At 38.2% G+C, this 20,280-nt stretch overlaps 1 protein-coding gene across 10 annotated transcripts in view; it reads right to left on the minus strand.

Moving 5' to 3' along the window:
* GABRB2 (gamma-aminobutyric acid type A receptor subunit beta2) overlaps positions 1-20,280 on the minus strand; it is a 308,782-nt gene that overhangs the window by 19,531 nt on the left and 268,971 nt on the right. For 8 of the 10 annotated variants that reach the window (XM_073355894.1, XM_073355893.1, XM_073355895.1 and 5 more), the window contains 4 exons: positions 12,142-12,279; positions 10,348-10,500; positions 8,991-9,235; positions 4,408-4,518 (listed from right to left, as the gene is read on the minus strand). In XM_073355894.1, the coding sequence (XP_073211995.1) occupies positions 4,408-4,518; positions 8,991-9,235; positions 10,348-10,500; positions 12,142-12,279 (647 nt within the window). The remainder of the gene's footprint in view (positions 1-4,407; positions 4,519-8,990; positions 9,236-10,347; positions 10,501-12,141; positions 12,280-20,280) is intronic. The other 2 variants (XM_073355897.1, XM_073355901.1) reach the window with 1 other exon arrangement.

The following is a 20,280-nucleotide window of genomic DNA, read 5'->3' on the forward strand; positions in this document are numbered from 1 at the left end:
GGACAGAAAACCCCACATGTCTGACTTGACCTTTATTCTGATGTCAGTTGGAATATCACTATGGATTGTAGAGATAAGTCACCTTCTGATCACTTCTATAAAAGGCCACAAGCTAAGATTGGAACTCTCTCAAATTGCATTCAGATCAAACTTCTAAATAATGCGAACGGGGCAGAGGTTTTACTTTTTTTTTAAATTTGGTTTTCAAGTGTTCTTCTGTGATGTGTGAATGGCAAATTTAGGATGAAAGATGTGGGGTCAATACTGGGCTTTTCTGTTTATGGTGCTTTTATTGTCACTGTCCATTTTTATGACAGATCCCATAATCTGATTCAGCAAGGAGGGCAGCCTCAGGCTCAGCATCAAGAATAACTCCCAATACAGTTTTAGTAGTAGTGTAAACAAAACAAAAACAAAACACACTCATCTTTCTACAGTAGTAAAAAATGTTGTATTTGAAAATTTAGCAGTTAGAGTGTTGTTAGTGCTCAATGCCCCCAAAAGCACAGGGCAAAGGGGCATGTGTGATATAGCAGATATTAAATGCCCTTGCCATTCTCTATTCCTCCTCACTACAGTCTCCCTTCATCTAAAGTAAAACCTGCTTCCACCTTATTTCTCTCATCTCTGTGCTTAATAACCTTGGAGTATAGTTATTCCACTTTAATACTTAGGGCAAGATCCTGATCCCCACTCTAGCCCATTCTGTGCTGTTCTGGTGGTGTGACGGGGCTGGAAATCTGGCATAAACAGACAGTCAGAGATTTGTCCAGCAAACCCTCAGATGGTAAAACACTAGCATATCCAGCTCTACACCATGTAATCCATACTCTCCTCCTTGTGCTAGTTCAAATCTGAGAGCCTGTGTGTGCAAATCGGCGTGCAGCCTTGCGATGCTACTCTCCAAACCCTCCCTACCTACCTACTTGGCAGGGAGAGTAGTGAGTGTGCATCCCCTGCTTTCCCCTCTTCTCTCACATCCGGACCCATGGTCCAGTAAGCCCTAACATGGTTGCACAAGGGTGTGCACGCTAGGGATATGTGTCTTATTCCCCAGCCAAACTATGGTGGCTCTGATTTGCTCAGTTGGTGAAACAGTTTCTCAAAATCCCTTTGCCTCCCTAAGCTCCACAGTTGGCCTTAAAGGGGCAACATTTCTACTGTAACTAAAATCTAAAAAGATGTGGTTCCATCCGAATATTGTATTATGGGTTTCAACATTTCCAGAATCAATTTCTCCTATCCCATTTTCTGGCAGAATGTCATCTTTCCTTTGATGATTCTACTAGATTGTCACATGGCATTGGGTAACAGTAATATACTGTAACTATCAGTCACTCTGACTTTAGTCACTTATAGAACAGAAGCTACTGAATAAAGAATCATTAATTGTTCTAAAAAAAACCCACAGTACATTTAAAAAAGCTGTTGTGTCCAGACAAAATCTCTTTTCTTAACAGAGATGTTAGCAGTCAGCTCACATTTATATTATCTTCCTACAGAAAGGATCAATTTAAATGGTGTTATAAAATGTTTAATATATATATTAAAAGGCTTGGTGTTAGACTTCAAGGGGGGAAATTACTGTATTAACGTTCACATCAAGATAAAACAGGCCCTTGAGTATAGTAAAGTATAAGTATTTGTGTGCCTTAAGTCATCACATGTTGTAGATACACAACCTGTTTCAGTTAAAACATCTCTGTGCTTCAAGCTATTTTGGGACTATCTGGGCTTTACATATAAATAAATTGTATAGACGGTGAAACAGCACAGTTGGTAACACATCACATTGTCCAAAAAGTGTTTTGAACACTGAAAAACTAAAATTATTATTCTGAGTTGAAGTAGCAAAATGTTGATTTTAAAGAAGCAGGGTTCTTCAATAAAATTTTACAATTTTTGCTTGAAATAATGTGGCTAAATGTACAAAGGACTGCCAACATTATTACATGGGACTATGTCGGACCCTTCAGCATGTTAATAAACAAAAACATTGTGACTGCAAAGAAAAATTAAATATTTGAATTTAGAAAATGACTAAGTGAAGTATGAGCGAACTGTGTTTATGCAATAGAAAAGGTATAGCACCAAATACTGAGGTAAAGTGACTGCATAAACACATATGGGGCTGGCTTCAGAGACATACACACTGTACCTGCCAGCATCAAGTAGTACCCTGGTGAGGAAGGTATAGTTACTCCTTGGGAAGTTAAGAAAAACACTGTTTTATTTCAGTGCTCCATCCAAACTGTCAGCATTAGCCTTCTGTTAAATAAGAGTCCCTTTGTGAAAGCTGTAGCAGAAATACTCTGTGCTAATATACCCCCCTGCTGCACTGCCCATACCCCTCTTCCTAGCCTGTGGTGCCTCACAGTTTTGAGGTAGCATTTCCCCACCCTGCTGGTGAAAGGTACTTCACAGTGCTTTCCACCACCACAGTCTCCCCCAGGCAAAATTTCTACTGACAAGGCCTGTCATAACCATAAGGGTAGCCTAAAATTCCTCCTTACCTGTAAGGGGTTAAGAAGTTCAAATAACATGGTTGGCACCTGACCAAAAGGAACCAATGGGGACAAAAGATACTTTCAAGTCGGTTGGTGGGGGGGAGAGAAGAGGGTTTGTTTTGGGTTCTTTGTTTCTGTGGCCGTTCTCTCTTGGGACTGAGAGGGACCAGACAGAAATCCATCTTCTCCAACCCATCCTAATCCAAGTCTCCAATATTACAACCCATATAGGTAAGCCAGGCAAGGCAGATTAGTTTATCTTTTGTTTTGCTTGTGAAATTTCCCTGTGCTAAGAGGGAGGTTTATTCCTGTTTTCTGTAACTTTAAGGTTTTGCCCAGAGGGGAATCCTCCGTGTTTTGAATCTGAATACCCTGTAATGTATTTTCCATCCTGATTTTACAGAGATGATTTTTACCTTTTTTTTTTAAAATAAAATCTTTCTTTTAAGAACCTGACTGATTTTTCCATTGTTCCAAGACCCAGGGGTTGGGTCTTTGATCATTTTGTAACCAATTGGTTAGGATATTATTCTCAAGCCTCCCCAGGAAAGGGGGTGTAAGGGCTTGGGGGGATTGCTGGGGGAAGAGGAACTCCAAGTGGTCCTTTCCCCTGGTTCTTTGTTAAATCACTTGGTGGTGGCAGCATACCTCAGTCCAAGGGCAAACAGAGATTTGTGCCTTGGGGAAGTTTCTAACCTAAGCCGGTAGAAATAAGCTTAGGGACTCTTTCACGCGGCTCCTCACATCTGTACCTTAGAGTTCAGAATGGGGAAGGAAGCCACACAAGGCCCTTGAACACTAGTTTATGGAAGAAAAGGGCACAGACCAGACCTGCAATTAGCCCAGCATGTTTACTATATGCTTCACTGTGCCATCTATAACATCCATTAAATCATCATGTTGCAATGAGGGAGTTTTGCTAGTTAATCATTATTACTGCCATTTCAAGGTTCAAGGTTTGTTATACCTCCAGAGAAGCCACTAAAAGAGTTAGCCTGAGTCAAGTGGGATGGAGTACTAACGAGAATATTTGTGGAGAAAATACTGACAATTCCGAAGGACATAATGATGGAAGCTCAGCATGGCGAACCGTAGGCTGCTTGGATAAATTCAGGGCTAAAAAGAAGCTATATTGGAAATAGAAAGTCAAGAGGTATCCAGTCAGGATTACATGTCCTGCATGGGAGAAGGAAGAGAAGCAGAGACAGTAGAAAATATTGCTTACTAATGGGGACAGAGCTAGAAGCTATATCAAGGATAAAACAAATCCAGAATGAAAATTCTGCTAAGCAGTCAGGAAATCAGTGAGAATGATGGAAGATGGTAGAACTAATGCATTTAGTAACCCTATTTAACAACAACAAAGACAACATTACTAGGCTCAACAATGCAAGAATAAATCCACAACTTAAAAGAGATAGAACTGAGCAAAAAGTTGCTTGAAGAACCTGCAAGTCTAATGGGAAGCAGACCTACACTCCAGAATTCTGGGGGATACCTGGGTACTGAGGTAATAATCATCAGCTAATATCTATATAAGCTGTGGAGACCTTGAGGTCCCAGAAGATGGAAGTTTGTCAACATGGTACCATTTTTATTTCAACCCTTAAAACTTCACATCCATCCTTTGCAAAGTAATGAAGCAAACAGGGAACAAAATTATAATAATCTAGAAGCAAAAGCATCCTGGGGCTAAACATGGGTTAAGAACAAATCCTGCCAGACCAATTTCATAGTCTATTTTGATATGACTGCAAAATTAGTAGATGAAGGGAATGCAGGGGACATTATGCTGGGATTTCAGAAAAGCACTTGATACAGTATCACAGGGGATGGGAGCCAACACAAGATGTCTTGGACAGAAATACAATTAAAATGGATCAAAAACTGGCTATCTAACCGTATACAGAGAGTAATCGTAATTGGTAGTCCGTCTAGTTGGGGAGAGATTTCCAGTGGGGTCCAGGGATCGGAATTCGGTCCCATTTTGTTTAATATCTTTATAAAAGACCTGGAAGACAAAGTAGAGAATAGGGAATGGAGGTCAAAACTAGAGGTGGCATGGAAAAATGCAAAAGCATTGTAGGAACTGTAAGGACAAACTAATAAAAATGAGATTTTTTCACTAAAATAAAAGAAAGATTATACTTTTGTGACAAAATGATTCTAAATATAAAATAATTCTAAATGTCCACAGAAAATGGAAAGAAAGGTTTATTGACCTCTAATGCTATTCTTAGCCAGATAGAGGAGTTCACGGTTAGAAAATAAAATCCAATATAATACTAGGTTGGGGTGAATAAGTCATTATCTCTTCAAGGTGCAGAGAGGCAATACTCCTGCTTTATTCATCCTTACTACATCAGCACGTGCAATACTGTGTATCATTTTAGGCACTTTAGTACGAAAAGGATAATAAATTGAAGGTACTACCAAGATGACAAAGGTAGGAGGAAACATCACAAGGTATGAGGATAGACTGGGATCATTAAATATATACGTATATAGCCTGGAACAGAGCGGTCAAGAAAGAATGTGTTAACTATTTGCAAATGACTTGAGTGTCTGCAATAAAGGGAAATGGGAACTGTTAAAGTCAGCACAGGAAGGCAAACCTGGAAGTAATAGTATGAAATTGCTTACAAGAAAAACAATGAGACTTCACATGAGGAGAAAGAGTTAAAATATGGAATAAATTGCCGAGGTCAGATGAAGAAGCTTCAACTTTAAAATATAGGCAGGTGAGGACAAAACACCTGAGAAATACAGAAGGGAAATTCCTGCATACTACAGGAAGGTGGGGCTTGATCATCTACATGATCTTTCCAACCTGCAGTGTCTCAGAAGTAAAATAAAGCTTGTCATATATGATTTGTTTTTAACTAGTCCATGGTTACATATTTCCAGATAATCTATTGTGAAACTTTCCTTTCAAAAAAAAAAAAAGAGAAAGACATTGCATTTCTGTGCTACCTGAATTCTGAAAGATAAATGGATGCAAGGCATTTACTGTGAATATAGTATGAAATATAATTGAAAATATTAGATTTGACCACACTGTCATATGGAAAAGCTCACAGGAAGTCACGGATGAGGACTGGTGGGGGTCCGTCCAATGTCATAAACCGGAGGCTAATACTTCTGACTCTCAGAACCCCCAACCTCCACACAGATCACAAGGGATTCACAGGAGGCCAGGGACATAAAAAACGAACTCCTGTGCCTTTCTACTGATTCTGGAACTCTCTACTCCTGGACATCAAGGAGTAAGTGAAGCCAGGCTGCCAATGCCAATGCCTGCTCTGGAACAGCTGCCTGGAGGGGAGCAGAACCCTGCAGCAGACTGGGATCCTACAAGTCCTGCTGGGATCCCACAGGTCCTGCAGGACATGCTGCCATAATAGCAGGAGTGGGTAAAATGTATTTTCTTGCGGGAGGGCTTGGGTGGCCAAAAAAAAAAAAAGAAGACTGTGATAATTTGCAGGAAAACACTTTAAAACTTTTAATACTTAAATTTAAGCAAGGGATAGAAAGAGATTTGATGTCTATTACTTTAACTTCGGTTGTATTTTTACACGGTTTAAGCAAGATTTGTTTTAATTCTTTTAGTGGTAAAAATTATGTCTATATAAAAACTGACTGAGGTTTTTTTGTTTTCAGTAGCAGAGGCAAATCCATCTCTCTTGTGAGATTTGTGGGATCTAGGGTTCTAGATCTAAGGTTTTTGTGGCTGGAAGCAGGATAAACATGCAAGAAACAATACAGGAGTGGTTATTGCAGGGCAGCATGGGAGTGGGATTAAAAAAAATAGTCCCACGCAGGACTCTACAGGGGAGTTCAACAGTGCAAGCAGGAGGTGTGTTCATTTTTTCCACTGATTCCTAATGGGAGGATTCAAGTATGGAGGGGATGATGAGTATTTCCACTAGGGGTAGAGAAGTTGTAGCAAGAAAAATGTGAACCTCTGCTGGTTTCGGTGTTAAACCTTGAAAATATATTGCAGAGTTGTTGGACCAATGGGTAGTTCTACAAAATATAAATCAATCAAACAGCTTGGTGAATTGCAACATTTCCAGTGATTATGGATCCTCTTTGTAGCCCACTTCTCTATGATGTTTGTAGTAATACAGCGATATGACATGACAATTTAAAGTTTATGGGCTAAATTTTCAATAAGGATCCAGAATTTTTGTGCTGCTCCAGAGATGTAAGAGATTCTGGCTGTAACTGGGCAACTGAAAATTCCCTTGGCAAGGGCAAAAGCTCAGCTAGGGAAAGCTGGCAGAGCCAGCTCCTGCATCAGTTGCCCCCTCCCTGGCCCAGTATAGGGAGCGCACTGTTGGGGGGAAGAGGCAGGGTGGAGCTCTGCTCAGCTCCACTCCATTGACTCCCACCTGGGATAAACTAGAGCAGACCCTAGTCTGCTTCAACTCTGGGCCAGCAAAAACAGGTCAGAATCAGGAAGCTGTAACTGACTCCCTGACACCTCCCCTTTCTGGCACAGGAAAGAATTTGACCCTCACTGAAGTTATTTAACTCTTTGAGATGGAGGGTTTAAAACTGAAAATCTCTGAATATGATTCATATCTATGTGCTTGTTAGCACCTAAATTTTGAGATTAACAGGATGAGCCAAATTGGCACAGTTTGTCACTGGATGAAGTTACTGGTCATAACATTATGTGACTGGCTGTGTGTGTGTGGATAATTATACAGAGGATAGTACAAGGAAACCTGTGACCTGCAAAGATATACAGTGCAAACTGCACCTGGAAGCTCGGATGATATCACAGTAATTATGTGCCTGAATCTTTTCATTGATTTCAGTTGGTTTTGAATAAGGCCTTCTGAGAGCAAAATTAATTTGGATGGTGATGACAGAACCCTAAGATCTGTAACGTTATTCAGTTTTCTGTGTTGTGTTCACTATATATTCTGATTTTCCTAAGATTTTAACAAGAAAAAAAATGCTTTTTATTGTAATTTTACACAAAATACCCTGTTGGGTTTTTGTGGGGCATGGTTCTGTTTGTTAAAGGAAAACCAGTTTAAAAAAAAAAACAAGTGAAATAAAATCTTGTGATTTTTTAAAATAGCTTTTAATTGAATTTTATTATGAACACTGGAATGATGAAGGGTGAATGGGATGAGTTGTAAGAGTGTGACATCAAAGGTAAATACCAGTCCTCATGCATTTGCCTTAATTCATTTGTACACTACAATCCCATTAGATAAAAGCAGTTGTCGTATGGTTTTCTCATATTACAAAAAAATAAAGTTAAAATAAAAAAAGCATAGCTAGTATATGAAATCTGAGCTATGAAATATAATCCTCCAGTTGAAAATATTCAGTAAAGAATGTTTTTTTAGGTGCCAGCTAATAGTGGAATATTAGTGCCTGCTGTTAAAAATACATACCTGCTTCCCATTCCCCTACACCCACACTTTGTATATCAGCATAAAAATCTGGGCAGATATTAAGTATTCCACCCCCAGAGCTGTGTGAGACTTCTCCATTTCCATCCATGCAAACTTTTTCCTCTACTTTTGAATTTGCACCCTTTGAGTTTCATGTTGAGTTACGTAAGTGAAAAATCCCCCAAATTAAAAGAAAAGCCAGATGAAATGTCTTTCATCTGGCTTCTGATCGAAAATTAGAACTCTGAGAGAAGTCACAATTTTTGTTTTGTGGATTTACACACAACGTTTTTTGCCATTTCATGCTTGGCATGATTTGGTGCTTGCCCCCAAATTTTGCTTTATGTGAAATTTTACCAAAACTGCTACTTTGAATAACGGCCTCATTTTCATTACACAAAAGGAATGCATGCACTTGAAAAAGGCATGTATCTTAGCAACTTTCCCTCTCCCCCCCAATGAGCCCATTTTCAGATTCATAACTGAATGCATAAAAAAATTTGACACCATAATTCTGAGTCATTTTGCATTTTGCCAAGAATATTTGAGACACTTATAGCGGATAACATGCAAAACCACCAAGTTTTAATACTTTCCTTTGAAAAAGAAAACCCACATCCCATCACTTCAGTTTCTCTGAAAAGTTTTAGGAATCTGGTTCAAGTTTGGGGTTTGTTACTAAGGTTTCATACAGCTTGTTCTAACACATGAGCTTATAGCCATCATTTTGGATTTGCTCATTTAAGGCCTCTAAGGAACAGGTTAATCTTTGTGGTTTATTTTGAAGCTTTCCTACCTCCATTTTGAACGAGAGCGCATTTCTGAGCTCAGCCTATTCCGAGTATGTGCTTTTAAAAGAACATTCTAACAATCATAGTTCCAGCTAGAGGGCAGCATGCATTGCTGAGATAGTTAAGTTTAATGCTTTGCAGAGCTAAGACATGTTTCTAGGAATCCTACTTGATATGTTCTACTCAAGAAATGATATTTTTAAGCTTTGTTTGGAAGAAGTGAATCAGCTGTGGTCGCTATGAATGGCTAAAATATATTCCCCACTTCAATTTACCTTATTGACATCCATTCGCAACTTCTCATTGTTGGCACTGGCAGCTTTTTCTGCTGCTTTCTTTTGACGTTGGGGTCCCCTGCCAAAGAAGATGTAGTTGACCAATGCATATTCCAGCAGGGCCATAAAAACGAAAACAAAGCATCCCATCAGATACATGTCAATGGCTTTTACATAGGGAATTTTGGGAAGAGTCTCTCGAAGATGGGTATTGATGGTTGTCATAGTGAGCACAGTTGTGATTCCTGGAAAAAGGAAGACAGTTTCATTGATTATATTCATGTTAAATTTATATCATTATAACTCAATCTTTAAATGCCAGCACAGCAGGGAAGTTAGGAAGGTATTTTTGTTCTCTGCTTAAAAAGCATGGTGTTAGTGCAACTTATTACAGTTGTAATTGTCAAGACAAATACACAGTAATCTTGACTCATACAAATATGATTTCTTAATGGGAACTGTAGACTCTCCTAACTACCTGGGTTATCAGCTGCCAGTATAGACATACTATGTCTTGCCTCACTGCTTTCCTCTAGAATGTTTTTGCTGCCTGTCTTTAGGCTTGAATTCCTGGGAAGAAATCCTGGCCCCATTGAAGTCAATGGCAAAATTCCCATTGGATTCAATGGTACCATGTTGTCACCCACTCCTCCCTACATCCTCCAGTTCTGATTTCCATGGATGGAAGTAGTATCAGTAGGAGTAAGCTTGATTTTGTGTTAATTTTTGGCAAGCACCATTCACATTTATATTTGCAATGTGTGCTCAGATACCATGATGAGGGGTGTAATAGAAACAAACCCTCAAAAGGATAATTGATGAGATACATTAATACAAAGAGCAGTGTTCTCAGCATTAATAAGGAGAATTGTTTTGCTTGTGGAATTTAAGGTAACACTATGGAGAGGAAGCCCGCTACCTGGCAAGGGAGATTGGTTAGTCAAATGCACTGCTCTGCCACAATTGTATCTACTTCACACCTGAAAAGGAAAAGCAATGTATATTCCATACTACAGTATTGTAGGCTTGCTCTGGATTGCAATGAGCAGAAACAAATAAAATACATGTTATTTTTAGACTAAAAACAAGTGCAATAAAAAAAAACCTGATTGAGACAACCAGGCTAATTCCAATTACAATGATTATATAGTTAGCTAATTCAGACATTAAATCACTTTCAATTTTTATTTCAATTGTGATAATTTAAATGCTGAATCAGATAATACAAAGCTTAACAAGCTAGGCAAAGAAACCCAAGAGAGATTTTTTTTTTCAAATCATGTACGAAACGCTACACCAGAAGTAAAAAAATATATTCTACTAATACACAATGCATGATAGGAGTAAAAATGCCTACCTAAAGCAACTCTTGCAGCTGAAGCATCATAATTAATCCAGAATGAAACCCAGGAGAGGATAGTGATCAGAATGGAAGGCATGTACGTCTGCAGAATGAAGTAGCCAATGTTTCTCTTAAGTTTAAAGCTGAGAGACAGCCTTGGGTAGGCACCTAAAAAGGGAATATTTAGGCATGGCCGTGATTTACTTTTGTATACCCTTAACATTCTTTGCATCATTTCAGTTTTACACTCTTGTTTACTATGTTACAGATTTAGCGTACACGCAGAATTGCCTTAGTTGGGGACAACCAACTGCAGATTTTATAATGAAGTCTGTATTTAACAGTATTTTGTACTAAAGGTGTTGAGTCAGTAATACATAGATTCACAGCTGCTGCTAATTAAAATCTCCTATAATCAGCTGTCAAAGTACATTTCAGAGTGCCAAACTGTGCAAAGGCTTTAGTCTTTGGTGGCTATTGTATGGCAGCTCAGATTGGGAAGATTGCTTCGCACCTAAAGTGGCATTCAAGGTCACCAGGCGCTAAGGAGTATTGCAGGAGTGCTACTCAGGCAGGGTGATAGTGACCCTGGTACACAGGGCCCTCACTGGCATATGCACACTGGATTGCCACTATTTTGAAGATTTCAGAGCACACATTCTTTGCATAAGTCTCTCCCGCAGAGCTGAACTTCACCAAGAATGAGCAAGTGAATGGGACTTTCCTGAACTTGGCTACAGACAGACAGCAGCTGTGTCAGTTACTTAGGAAACAACAGTCAAATAAACAGTACCGGTATGATTCTGTTACCTCTCACGTTGGTGTCACTACACTGTCTTAAATGGAGTTACTTCTGATTTACACCAGATCTAGGTGCTGTGTCCCAAACGGACCACACCCCCAAGATTTAAGTCCTTCAAATAATAAAGACAGCCTCCTTCTTGGGGAGAAGTTCAGCCATAAAAGAAACATACGGATCATAATGGAAGGTCGATGACCAAACAGTATTGACACTATTTTTATTTCAATAGCTCCAGCTGGAGTTACACTCAGTCCTCCTAAGCGAGGAGCACATCTCTCTTAGCACCGTCCAGTGTCTTGAAGGTGGAGTTAGAAAAGGGAAATGCTAATGGGACAGATCCACAAGGGCTCCAAGAGCCATCAAAAACGCAACCCATGTGGAGAAAATATTATCAGCCTTTTTTTTTCCTAAATGCATATGTTGCCAATTCTGCTTCCCCTCTTTGGGCTACATAGCGCCTTCCCGGCCCTGCTGAAAATCGTTTTACTGTCGACCAAGGAAGAATTACAAAACCCTGTCCAACAGGATTAGAAGCTCGTGCAGCAGAAGATGAACTAATTTGCATAAGACCTCGTAGCTTGGCTCCATCAACCAAAATACAGAGAAGAGAGATGGGTTTTCTTGTGGGTAGGTTATGTCTTGAAGAATTTAGCAAGCTGAGGTGCACAACCAATTTCTTCAGCTTTCATGGGCTAACTTACTGTAGAAGCCAGACAATATAGTTTACTGGAGCGAGCCGTAATACTAGAGATTAATGTATCCTAATTAGAATGAAAGGTCAGGAGGGCCAAACACACAGGAATTCTCTGTGTCAATTCATCAGTGATGTATGTACTAGACTGTGAAAATTCATTAGAATATCTCATTTGCATATTCAAAATTGTTTCTCTAAGCTACTTCTGGCAAATTTTCATTCAGATCAAGGACTGCACCCTTGCAACAAATCTATTTCTAAAATTATTTTCAGTGAGCAAATACAGTTCCCCTTAAACTCCCCTTCTACAAACCTGTAGAGAAAACAACATTCTTGGTGACAAGCCTGAAGTCTACAATGGAAAATTGTGGCAGTTCAATCTTTGTCACTCCTGTGACTGCATTATCACCCCCACGCCAGTAAAATTCAATGTCATCTGTTGTATAGCCATCTATAAAACAGGAGCAAAGGGTTATGGCTCTGATATCAAGCAAAGTTGTAATGAACAGTTCAGTACATTCATTCAGGAACTTGGAGTAATTTTAATTGCATTTCCTAAATTAAAAATATAAATAATGTAACAGATGTGTATACATAGTCACAAACAATGTACAATCTAGTTATAAATATGATTATGTCAAATGGCAATTTTAAGTGTGTGTGTGTGTGTATATATATATATCTTTTTATTGATTCAGTCAGATTACCTTAATAAAATAAACTGATAAAAGGAAATTAGATTATACAAGTACGCAGTACAGGTGGAGTCCAGTATACAGTGGTTTACAGATTTATTTAATCTCAACTATCAGAAAATAGCATTTAATGTACAATATAATCAGTCTATTGTTGAATATGGAACTTCAGATGCTATATTCAAAACCTATTTTATTTTTTTTTAATTAAAAATACATTCACCCTTTTATTGCCCAGAAATTAAGAAGTCAAACAAAAATAGACACCATTATTGTAGACATCATAAATAAATGTGTGAGCCCTACCTATTTTGGCTGTACAGCAGCACATAAATTGTCCCTAGAGCTGTGCAAATGTGACATCTGCCATCTTGGCCAACACAAGGATTGACTAGGAATCCCCAGAACTGAAAGAATGAGTCTCTACAGCATGAGCTAAAGAAAGAGGCAAGCTCTGTAGCTTCTTGGTGTAACAGACTCATGTTCTCTGTGGACCTGGCAGAGACGGGGGTACATAACACACACTGACAGCAAGAGTATATAAACTAGGGCTGTCAAGTGATTAAAAAAATAATTGCAATTAATCACACTGTTAAACGATAGTAGAATACCGTTAATTTAAATATTTTTGGATGTTTTCTACATTTTCAAATATATTCATTTCAATTACAACACAGAATACAAAGCATTCAATGCTCACTTTATAGTTATTTTTGATGACAAATATTTGCACTGTAAAAAACAAAATATATTTCAATTCACCTAATACAAGTACTGTAGTGCAATCTCTTTATAATGAAAGTTGAACTTACAAATATAGAATTATGTACAAAATATAACTGAATTCAAAAACAAAACAATGTAAAACTTCAAAACCTACAAGTCCACTCAGTTCTACTTCAGCCAATCGCTCAGACAAACAAGGAATGGGCAGCATTACCTCCTGCAAATTGTAACCAATGTAACCTGAAAGTGAGAACAGACATTTGCATGGCACTGTTCTAGCTGGCATAACAAGTTATTTATGTGCGAGATGCACTAAAGAGTCCTATGTCCCTTCATCTTCAACCACCATTCCAGAAGCCATGCATCTATGCTGATGACGGGTTCTGCTCGATAATGAGCCAAAGCAAAGTGAACCAACACATGTTTGTTTTCATCATCTGACTCAGATGCCACTAGCAGAAGGTTGATTTTCCTTTTTTGGTGGTTCAGGTTCTGCAGTTTCCACATCGGAGTATTGCTCTTTTAAGATAGCTGAAAGCATTCTCCACACTTCATCGCTCTCGGATTTTGGAAGGCACTTCAGATTCTTAAACCTTGGGTCAAGTGCTGTATCTATCCTTAAAAATCTCACATTGGTACTTTCTTTGTGCTTTGTCAAATCTGCCGTGAAAGCGTTCTTAAGACAAACATGTGCTGGGTCATCATCCGAGACTGCAATAACATGAAATATATGGCAGAATGCAGGTAAAACAGAACGGGAGACATTCAATTCTCCCCCCAAGAAGTTCAGTCACAAATTTAATTAACATTTTTTTTTAAATGAGCATCATCAACATGTCCTCTGGAATGGTGGCCGAAGCATGAAGGGGTATATGAATGTTTAGCATATCTGGCACGTAAATACCTTGCAAATCCGGTTACAAAAGTGCCATTCAAATGCCTGTTCTCACTTTCAGGTGACTTTGTAAATAAGAAGCAGTCAGCAATATCTCCCACAAATGTAAATAAACTTGTTTGTCTTAGCAATTGGCTGAACAAGAAGTGGACTGAGTGGACTTGTAGGCTCTAAAATTTTACATTGTTTTCTTTTTGAGTACAGTTATGTAACAAAAAGAGTCTACATTTGTAAGTTACACTTTCAGGATAAAGAGATTGCACTACAGTACTTGTTTGAGGTGAATTGAAAAATACCTTTTCTTTTGTTTATCATTTTTACAGTGCAGATATTTGTAATCAAAATAATAATATAAAGTGAGCACTGTACACTTTGTATTCTGCATTGTAATAGAAATAAATATATTTGAAAATGTAGAAAAACACTCAAAAATATTTAACAAATTTCAGTTGGGTTCTATTGTTTAACAGTGCGATTAATCATGATTAATTTTTTTAATCACAGTTAATGTTTTTTGAGTTAATCACGTGAGTTAACTGTGATTAATCGACAGCCCTAGTATAAACTACTAACATTAATGAAGGAGGTGCAAAAGCAAGTAAATAAACTAGACACAATGACTTGTAATGTATTAAAAATGCAGGAAAATAAATGATTGTTAACTGTAAAGGACAATTGTGATAGGGACAGAAATTTTATCTGTAGTCTTCCAGGGTAACTGCATAAGAACGCTTGATGGGCAGTTGAGCATGATTGTAAAAATCTTACAATACATTTAAAATAAAACCTTTTACATTGCTTGAACGTACCTGATTTCAAGGATAATGGACATTTATAGCACACTGGCAAAACACTGCACACTTCATGACTACCTGAAAACGTATTAAACAGTCTCCAAATCTATTAATTTCTGATCAGCCAAGTGTAGAATAGTACCAGTGAAAAGGTGAGCAAATGTACAGTGCTTCATCAATTTATGAAGATGCAAACGCAGGAATCCTTCAGAACATTAGAATGGCTGGGTTCAAAAGCCTACCCAATATACAGAATTAGTTTTAAAGCAATCTCATAGTGTGTGTTTTTCTATTGCACTGTGTTTTTGTCAGTTTCAGCTTTCTCTGAAAATGACCGTTTTCCTTCTATATTTTATGGTACTAATTGGAAGTCTAACACTCTTTGAGGAAGCAGACAAAGAAAATAGAACAGAAGTGAAAAGTAAATCAGAATGCATGAAAAATTTCTCCTGGTGTAAGTGGGATATTTTCTCTCACTTTGGGCTCCATCCTATGAGGTGCCAAGCACTATCAACTAATCATCATGAAGGACTGAGCCCCAATACATGGGACCAAAACTGTGCATGCTACAAAAATCTTGCTTTACTCAGTGTGGGGGGTTTCATGATTTGTTAGGTTAGGGCAGAGGTGACCCAACGTGTTTTCAACTAATTTATCATCTTTTATTCATAGTATTCATGTAACTGGTCTGACTCATTCTCGTGTAATTGCTTTTGTTTTATTCCCTTTTGAAAACTCCATGCACAACAGTTTGTTAGTTAAAGTCATCTGTGAAAACAGACAAATAAGCTTTCTATTTATTGTGGAAGAGCGCCATTCCAGGGTGTCCCATTGTGACCTAAGGCAGCCCTGCACGCACCCTGCCCTCAACAATCTCTCAGTTCTTTGTAATGGCTCGCTCTGTAATGGGCTAGAGCGCTTGAACAAGATTCTCCCTGTGTGGGGTCTTTTGTCTTAACCCCCCAAGGCCCTCCAAAAAAACAAAACAGACTTTGAGGCCCTCAGGCCACACCCTTCCTTCAGCCCACAGCCCTTCATCTTGGGATCTGTGTAGCTTCATTCAGATGTCTTCTCCAGGGTGCAGGAATCCCACAGTTGCCTTCTGTCTGTGCTGTTCCCAGGTGGGAACACCAGTTAACAAATGCTAAGGAATTAAGAGAAATCAGGATATTTACAGATGTCTTGCTACAACATTTCCTTAATCTTAGCCACAATTAAAAACTTTACATATCAGTCAATGATTGAATAGATTGTTAGCAATTGGTATTGACAAAAAACCTGGTCAGAAAATGAAATGGACTGTGCACATTTTTGTGAAATTTTATTTTTCCTTAGGAATTTGACTAGTTTTGGTTAGCAAACGCCATTGGTAAAGGACCCGATACTTCTCCACTTGGAAGAGTAAGGATCCATAGCTCAAGCTGCAGCAGGACATTCTCCCTAACATATCCAGAACCTCCATAAGTGACATGGGCTTGAGTTCAAGTAGAGAAGACCCCAAAATTGATCACTTATTATAGAACATGCTTTTTCGCCTTTGTTTCACTTACAGACCTTTTCCCCTTGTCACCTGTAGGTTTGCCAGAGGAGCCAAGTGTAGTTTGGGTGGACAACGTTTACACCAAATGAATCTTTCCTTTCTCTACCTGTGAACTAGGCAGTGCCATCAATAGGATTAAAGTTGGCAAAGTTCAGCACTGGCAAGCACCCACAGTGGATCTGGAAGGTCATGGTGTTTGATATTTATAAATACAGTAGATGTCTATATAGTCTAAAATAATGCAAGTCTGGGAAAGAGCCAAGGTCACTGCAATCTGTCGACAAAAGCCTGATCAGGTGTAGTCCAGGAAGCATCAAGCGTGATTGCAGAATGAGTTATACTGATGCTCCTGAAGTGCTATAGTTGCCACAATAACCAATGATCAACATGCTTTTTGATCTTCAAGACCCTCCTGCTGCAAGTTGTTTGCATCTTTGGAAACTAGAACCATTAGTATACTATAGAAAATTATCTTCATGGAAAGCTACACAGTGGACTTTAAGGTTTCAGAGCATTAATCAACAGTGCAATGTATATAGTACACACAAATATTTTCCTATGGATAGCAAAGCTTCTGTACAACTTCCGTAGTTCAGATTGGGTTGAAATTGTTCTACTATACTGACTAGATGATTAAAAAAGCCAAATTACATACTTACTCCAGAGATGGGAATTATTTTGTTCTGTAGGGAAAATAAAGCATTTCACAGCTTAATTATGCTTTCCTGAAAACTGCCTAATTATACAAGAACCCCTTCTCAATCCCTCATTTCTTCAATTAACCTTATTCTATTTTCTCCGCAGCCTGGAAATATCTAAAGGTAGATATGGAAGAATGTGCAATACTTTAAATGTTTCTTTCCAACAGAGATGGCCTGAAACTTATGGGCTCTATTAACTGCTGGACAGGTTTAAGGAACACATAGGTAAGGCATCCACTTTCCCCTTTGCCACATCTGTCTCTGTAATCGATACCACTGTAATTTCTGAATTAGTGGACTAATTTATGTGGAAAATGCAACTGATAACCGCTTACATGGTTTTCCACTCCCTTTATATTCATCACTCCACAATGTTACTCATGGTAAATGTGTATCACACATTGTAAGGGTTAGTCCTCCAGCATCATCTGCATGTTACTGTACTCAATGTACTCCACGTAAGTTTGTATGAAAGATTTCCCCCCCCCCACAGTTCCTAAGGTTGACTCCACTTAGAACCAAATCTGTTGTCATTTCCCCCACTGCCATCTGGAAAGAAGACTTTCTTTTCATGCTATGCAGCAGCTGCTCCAAAATGAAGAGCAAATGAAGAGCTGCCTACCAAAGAGGGAAACTGATGACAAAAAATGGGACACTGGTTACTAACAAGGTGTTTCTAGTCTGTGCAGAATCCTTGATTTCAAGTACTATGAGGAAATGTGCTTCATTCCTTCTCTCTCTCTCAAAAAAAGGAGGAGGATAGGGTAAGGGGTGCATGGATGGACTTTGTTAAAGATAGATTTAGGGGACAGACTACTATGTTTTCTTCTTCCATGTTTGAATGGAAACAATTCTCTACACATTTATCCTGAACAAAAATCCCTTATTCTATGTACTCAGGTCTCTGATCATACTTCAATGCCTAAAAGGGTTTTTACCAAAGATGCCTGGAAATTCTGCAATAGATCAGGTCATCATGATGCCCTTTTTCTTCCCTATTTATGGTTTATCTTCGAGGAAAGATGTGAACATTTTAATAAGAGATAATGTTTTCTGGTCTACCACCATCTCTGTTAGATCTTTAGAATCTACATTTCTGTTTTTGAAGGTAAAAAAATAAAAATGCAGCAGCAAACATACCAGCACAGATCAGTAAAGAAAGACAGTTGTATGCTATGAAAAAACAAGTAAAAACAGTGTCCTTTGAGAGGTTATGCAAAAGCATTCTACGTGATTTACTGTGTAGTTTACTTTTATTTATAGGAAAACATCTGCTCACACCATATTCCAAATTAACATTTATTTAATTTCAACATTAAGCTCTGAATTCTAGGAGATCTCCTTGAGCCCTCTAGGATGAATCAACAGCATGTTTTGATGTCAGGGTTAATTACTGTACTTTAGAACTATAAACAGAATAGGAAAAGAAAAAAAATAAATTGGCAAAACAAGTTTATTAGTGTCTATAAACTGCATGCTGTGTATACATTAAAACATCAGGATAATTATTTTTTTTCCATTTGGGAAAATAGATTGAAGAAAGTGTTTTAAAAAACCTAAGCCAAACTTTTATGAAACACAAATTACAAGTCCTTTTCTGAATCTTTCCTCATGGATATTTAACTACACGTCTCCCACTCAAACTTGGGTTCACCCAACAAATGGCTGTTGATTTCTCTGCCAACACTTTCTGAAGCATTCCAACTTTTCCTTTAGTTTCTTCAAGAAAGAGAGTGTCAGTTAAACAGCTCCTGTGTTCTCAATGGGAGTTGCCAGGTGCTGAGCACTTCTGGAAATCTGGCTTCTTCATTTAGGCACCGTGAGGGGAGTTGAGCCCTTTTGAAAATCTTGCCACAGGAATCTAAGCAAAAGATTCCAAAACATTCAGTTTTGCTGTGGTAAAGCTGTGCACAACGCCCTGCTATTTAAGGCACTAGAGAACATCTATGGTACAGAGAAGTTAAAATGGGGCTTTGATGTTGGATATTAACAGCTTTTTCATTCATCAGTAACAGAAGACAGACATTTCCTAAAATTCTACAAGTATTCAGAACCCCATTAAAACATTTCTCCTCCTGGTCTATGTAGAATGAATAGCCCCATTGATTTCATTGCACGGAGGAGGAGAGAGGAATATTATGGGGGGGAAACTGCAAATGAATGCCATTGTGTACTGCTAAAATACCTACAGGTAATCTGAGACAAACCTACTACCTACAAAACATCAGCCAGTAAAATGAATGGATGCATTCATTTCCTGGGTGGATGTTTTGCCAGTAATAGTTATAGGTCCACTTACCTGTGAACATAATATACGTCAGTAGGTATTTAGGCTTCAAGACATCCCTACTTGCTAGTTAAATGATTTAATGCCCAGGCAATTTTAAAGAGTAATAGCAGCCTGGAAAAAAAATCAGCTTATAACAATGATAAAGAAAACATAAAAAGAATGAGTAATAGATCAATATTTCTAAAGTATCAGAACACTTATGGATCCTGCACACCAAGTAGGTCAAGCACACCAAGACTAATACTTCATCATTCATTTTGTACAAGAAGATTCCTAGCAGAAGGCACAATTTGATTTAAAATGTAATATGATTGTAAGAGAGTTATTGTTCTACTGTATATTACACTCTACCTAAGTATGTTACCAGGAATGACTGATTGCTTCCCCTCCCCCATATCATTTATATATCCATCAGAATCACGATTCACTTCACATTTAGAAAGTTTTATTTCTCGTTCCTGTCATTTGTCACACATCAGCAGTCAACCAAATCAATACATTGTTCCTGCAAATATGGGGTCTGATTCTGAGAGGAGCTAAGCCTTCTTAACTCCCAGTAACTCAAAGAGCAGTTTATGCTTTCTTAATACCTCACAGGAAAGGGACAATGGACTATGGAGTATTTTGAAAGAAGAAGAAAACACACACAAAAACTATAGAAAAAGAGCCATTAACTTTTTGCAAGTTGAAACATTATTGCTTAAGACTGAATGGTTTTGCATTTTAAACTCAAGATGTGGTTAATATATACAATACATAAAAATAAACCTGTGTGAGAAGTCTATAAAATCTAGTACAAGGTTTATTGTGT

Source organism: Lepidochelys kempii, chromosome 8 (assembly GCF_965140265.1).
Source record: "Lepidochelys kempii isolate rLepKem1 chromosome 8, rLepKem1.hap2, whole genome shotgun sequence".
NCBI classification, from domain to species: domain Eukaryota; kingdom Metazoa; phylum Chordata; order Testudines; family Cheloniidae; genus Lepidochelys; species Lepidochelys kempii.